Genomic DNA, 5,727 nt, shown 5'->3' with positions numbered 1-5,727 from the left:
ACCCCATTCCCACCGTAGACGAAGTAGCCCCAAGACTGAAGGAACGCCAAGCTCTTCTCGGTGGTAGATGCCAAGGACGGCTTTCTTCAAGTCGTCCTTGATGAGCCCTCCAGTTATCTGACAACATTTTGGACGCCTTACGGGCGTTTCCGCTGGTTGAGGATGCCCTTTGGTATCTCATCAGCACCGGAAGAATTCCAGCGCAGGCTCCATAAGTGCCTGGAAGGCCTGGAAAACATCGCAGTGATTGCAGATGGCATCCTAGTCTACGGCTCAGGAGAAACGCAGGCTGAAGCAGAAGCCTCACACGACGCCGTATTCACCGCTCTTCTCTCGAGATGCAGAGAGCGGAATCTGAAGCTGAACGCAGCCAAGCTACGGTACAAACTACCCAGTGTCACATACATGGGACACGTCTTGAGCTCAGACGGACTATCTCCAGACCCGGAGAAAATCAAGGCCATACTCGACATGCCTCGCCCCACAGACGTCCAGGGTGGGCTGACACTCAGCGGAGTGGTAACCTATCTGGCTAAATTCTTGCCAGAAATGAGCACAGAATGCGAGCCACTCAGACGTCTCACCGACAAGGACGTCATATTTGACTGGTTGACACATCATGACGAGGCCCTGGACAAGATCAAGAAGCTCATCAATAAAGCACCAGTACTGAGCTACTATGATGTCAACCAAGACGTCGCGATCGAGTGTGATAGCTCCGAGGTTGGGCTAGGAGCCGTCATCACACAAAATGGCCGCCCAGTCGCGTACGCCTCACGAGCACTTTCAGCCACACAACGCAACTATGCTCAAATAGAAAAAGAGTGTTTGGCAATCGTATTCGCCCCACAGCGCTTTGAGCAATACATCCTAGGCCGCGACAAAGTGCTCGTGCTCACCGACCACAAACCTCTGATGAACATCTTCAGAAAGCCAATCTTGGTGAGCCCGTCTACAACGTATGCGACTCCGCCTACAGAAGTACTCACTACACGTAGAGTACAAGCAGGGTTTGCGAATGTACTTGAGCGATACACTGTCGCGAGCATTGTTGCCAACACGACAAGTCACAGATCAGACACCAGACTCTCTGATCTTCTCCATCACTCAGGAGCAGAAGCTCAACATGGAGTTGGAGAACATGGAACCAACCATCTTCGTCACAGACGAGCGTCTGCAGAGAGTCAAAAAGGCAATGCTCGCTGACCAAACCCTACAAACGCTGATGCAGGTCATCCAAGCAGGCTGACCAGGGGACAAGGCTCAAGTTCCCTTGTGTATCAGGGAATACTGGCCATACAGAGATGAGCTGTTAACACAAAATGGGCTCATCTTTCGCGGAACGCGTATTGTAATCCAAACAGCTCTCCGTGCAGACATTACAGCAAGGGCACATGCATCTCACATGGGCGTGCAGTACACCATCAACACTGCACGAGACATAATGTACTGGCCACGTATGCACACAGAACTGGTGGAGGCAGTCCAACGCTGCGCAATCTGCCAGGAGTCACAACCAGCTCTCCCCAAGGAACCCCTCATGAAACACCCAGTACCCAAGAAACCGTGGCAACTAGTCGCGAGTGACTGTTTTGAGGTCAATGGACAAAACTACTGCGTACTAGTAGACCTCTACTCAGACTACATCAACTTGCGCGCCCTGGAAGACATGACTTCCAAATCGCTAATCAAGGAACTGAAGCCAGTGTTTGCCACCCACGGCATTCCTCACACCTTGATCGCAGACAACGGATCAAACTACGTGTCACGCGAGTTCACTCAGTTCGCGAATGACTGGGACTTTGAACACACTAACTCAAGCCCCTACCACTCCAAATCCAACGGAAAAACAGAGTCCACGGTCAAACTCGCCAAGGGACTTGTGACCAAAGCTGCCAAGAACAAAAGTGACGTGTGGAAGGCTATCCTTGAATGGAGGAACACCCACTACTCCGGGAATGTCTAGCTCTCCGGCACAGCGCTTAATGTCTCGACGAACGCGCTCATTCCTCCCTTGCAAGAGCTCACTGTACAAGCCCCAGGTTGTAGATGCCGTCACCGAGCAAGTCGTGACCAAAAGACAGACAGCTAAACTGTATCACGACCGCACTTCCAAAAGCCTCCCTGATCTGGTTGTCGGACAGCCAGTTCGCGCCAAAACTCGACCCAAGGTTGAAGGCTCCCCAGGACCCCGGGAGTGATAAAAGCCAAAGTTGCGCCACGCAGCTACATCGTAGAAGTCGGTAGCAAATGCTACAGACGCAACCGCGTTCACCTCAGAGACAGTCGGGAAAACGCTAAACAACCTACAACACCAGTCACATGCGTGAGTGAACCTCAGCTCATGCAGCAACCAGCTAGCACCGAGCCACCCAACTCGAGTGCCGCCATTCCGGTCGCTAAGGCACAAGATGTGCCTTCCACTCCGACAGACAAACCTCCAGGACTGAACACCAACGCTACCATCACCAGATCCGGTCGCATTTCCAGACCACCAAAGAGACTTATCGAGTCATAAATCTGACTTTGGGACACTCACCCACGAAGCCTTAGGGCCATTGGCCAACACTTAGTTTAGATAGACTACGCTTGCATGCAGTTTATTGGTTTAAGTTGCTTTTACTAAAGTTGTTCTTAAACTAACCTTATTTATACTAAGTAGTGTTAAAGATTTAGAGCTGTTCCAAATACGTTCTAGTGTTAAATCGTTCATAATGTTTGCTGAGTTATTCACAAAAAGTTTGGGTTCGTGATCACCACTGTAACAGACCACGGTTTACACTCAGTCTCAAGTAAAAGTTCAGCAACAACAAAAGACTGTTCCTTATCTTAAGGAAAGGGGATGTTATGGAGTGGCAGTACGCGGCCACCGTATCCATATTCTATGATGTTATTACGGGCTGTTAATAAACGTCTCTCAGTGAATGCTACACTTGAGTCCTGCCGTCTTTAGAACAGTTCCACAAAACCTACTGCCCGTCCTATACTGAACTGGTCTGCAATGGCTTCAGATAGAGAACTTGCATCTTCTATTGAGGACCGTATCACCCATGAGTGGTCCTCATTGTGCCCTGACGACCAATCTTATGGCTCCTTCGTCAAAGTGTGTGAGAGTGTTGGGAAGTCTCTCCTTCCATCACAAACCAAACGACCACCTAGCATTGCATCATCGACACCAGTCAATGTAGCTCGAACAAAGGTACTCACCTCCTTACCAACCAACCTTCCTGCTGCTCAATCCAACCTCAGTAGTGTATATGACGAGCAAGAAGACCTCAGAGTCAACAACATCCTCAGTGCTTTTGACGAGTGGGAATCGGCCAACTCCATCCAAAATGCCTGGAAACTGGTAAAACAGCTCTCTGGTAAACGTCCAAACACCGTTTTCATTCAAGGTGATGATCGACTTGCCTCTTGGAAATCCCATTTTGAGAAGCTTCTCAGCTCTGATAATGCCTCCAATGACCCAGTCTCCATTGATCCCGTCTTTGATCCAAACCCTAACATCCCAACTGGCAAATTCTCCCAAGCCAAGGTCAACATAGCCATTAAACAAATGAAGCTTGGCAAGGCTCCTGGTCTGGACAACATACCTATTGAAGTTTGGAGGCTTCCTAAACTTAAGAAATATCTCAAAAGGTTCTGCAATGCAACCCTTGAAGGCAACCGCCCTCCAGAATGGGGCTTTTCCGGCATCGTCCCAGTTCCAAAGAAAGGGTACCTCACCATCCCAGACAACTACCGGGGAATCAGCCTCTCTCAAACTGCTGCCAAGGTATACAATCGACTTCTTCTGAATCGCATTCGTCCGGAAGTTGAGAAGATACTCCGTCCCAATCAAAGTGGCTTTCGGCCTCTACGTTCAACCTCATCTCAAATCCTTGCCCTCAGGCGCCTTATTGAGGAAATTCGTAACCACCAGAAGGAAGCTGCCATCTTTTCATCGATTTCTGTAAAGCATTTGACTCTGTTGACAGACCATCAATGTTTAAGATCCTGCATGCCTTCGGTATCCCGGAGGAGACCACTAATGCCATCAAAATTTTGTATGACGATACAAGTGCTGTTGTTCTCACTCCCGAAGGTGAATCAGATTCGTTCTCCGTCAACACTGGAGTTCTTCAAGGTGATCCTCTCGCCCCGTACCTATTCATCATAGTTCTGGATTATGCCCTACGGACAGCATTAAGTGTAACCGATGGTCTCACCCTCTCACGCCGTAGGAGTAGTAGACACCCTGCCCAATATCTATCCGACCTAGATTATGCAGATGACATTAGTCTGCTTGCAGACACCCTCCTTGATGCCGAATCTCTCCTCCATAAAATAGGAGCTTGCTGCAAGTCCGTTGGTCTCTCTCTTAACGCAAAGAAGACTAAGTACATGTACATGGCCATCAACCCATCTACCTCCGATGACGTCACTGCACTAGATGGCAGTAAGCTCCATAAAGTTGATGACTTCAAGTATCTGGGCTCCTACACCAACACAGCTCATGACATCGAGTGTAGAAAAGCTCAAGCTTGGTCTGCTCTGTTCTCACTGACCAAAGTATGGAGATCCTCGATCTCCAAGACCACCAAACGTAAGATCTTCAAGACCTCAGTAGAGTCCTGGACCCTGACCAAACAGATCTCTGCGTCCATTGATGGCACCTATACACGGATGTTGCGGGCTGTTCAGAACGTTTCTTGGCAACAACATCTCCCTAACTCTGTTTTGTATGGTGCACTTCCCCCTATCACCACCACCATCAGACAGCGTCGCCTTCGGCTAGTTGGTCACGTTTATCGACATAATGAGCCAGCTAGTCAAGTTCTCCTCTGGAATCCTGAAGCCCCTCGACGAAAAGGTCGTCCCAACATGACCCTGAAAACATCCATCGAGCTAGAAACTGGTCTGAGTGGTCCATCTCTTTCCAACACTATGCTCGACAGGGACAGTTGGGCCCAAGTCATCATGAAAATGAATGAATGAATGTAGAAGAAGAATAGATATTGTGGCGTCCGTGCCGGTCGGCCGCCAGAGGGCACCAGCGCAGTTCCACGGTGGAGCCGCGCAGTGGAGCCCCTGGTTGCCGGCCTGGGAGGCCCGTTCTTCCGGGCGGCGTATGCACAGTAGTATTGTCGTTGCCTCGTTGCTGGAGAGAATAGTTGTGTTTTGCGGTGTACCCTTTTTGTGAGGAATAAACAGCCTAGAACCAGCAGAAACGAGTATACCTGTGTTGGAGTCCTTTTTGAGTGCGTGTGAGGAACCCCAGAATTGTTCTACGCTACATTAATGGCAGCGGCGGCACGCAGAAGGCGGAAAAACAGGTGAGTTTTTCAGATATTTTCTGCAATGAATTCAGGAGATCACGGAAGTCTGGCACCTAACTCGCCACACGGCGAGGAGGCAGGCTGGAGTGCGGGCTCACGAAGTGGGGGCCCGTCTAGTGGATCGGCCGGCAGTACCTTCGTCACGTTGGACGAGTTGGAATCCTTTTTGCGGGATAGTCCGGGGAATTTTGGTGGGAGGAAAGGGGAAACAAGGGGGTTTCTGGGGACGGATTTTCTCATGAGGGAGGATGTGGGGGATGGTAAAGTGGAATTTTGGGACTTCGGCGAGGGGTTAAGTCATTGCAGTACGTCTACCCCTGCGGGGGGCGGGTGTGCTCATTACCATAAATCATCAATGACTGGTACCCTGTCCCACGAGGGGCCGCCCAGTGCTGTAGACGGCAGCGCA

General features: G+C 50.1%; 2 protein-coding genes across 2 annotated transcripts; both read left to right on the top strand.

The window, feature by feature from the left end:
* The first annotated feature begins 1,405 nt into the window (after positions 1-1,405).
* LOC119727808 (uncharacterized protein K02A2.6-like) lies at positions 1,406-1,966 on the top strand. Its single transcript, XM_038199875.1, has one exon. The coding sequence runs from the start codon at positions 1,406-1,408 to the stop codon at positions 1,964-1,966; it is 561 nt and encodes a 186-aa protein (XP_038055803.1).
* A 1,035-nt stretch (positions 1,967-3,001) lies between these two features.
* LOC119727807 lies at positions 3,002-5,182 on the top strand. The gene is made up of 3 exons (XM_038199873.1): positions 3,002-3,775; positions 3,994-4,721; positions 4,984-5,182. Exons 1-3 carry the CDS (start codon positions 3,002-3,004, stop codon positions 5,180-5,182), a joined length of 1,701 nt encoding a protein of 566 aa, XP_038055801.1.
* The last annotated feature ends 545 nt before the right edge of the window (positions 5,183-5,727 follow it).

Source organism: Patiria miniata, unplaced genomic scaffold (genome assembly GCF_015706575.1).
Source record: "Patiria miniata isolate m_02_andy unplaced genomic scaffold, ASM1570657v1 HiC_scaffold_20, whole genome shotgun sequence".
NCBI classification, from domain to species: Eukaryota; Metazoa; Echinodermata; class Asteroidea; order Valvatida; family Asterinidae; genus Patiria; species Patiria miniata.
This window is presented reverse-complemented; position numbering and strand designations above follow the sequence as displayed.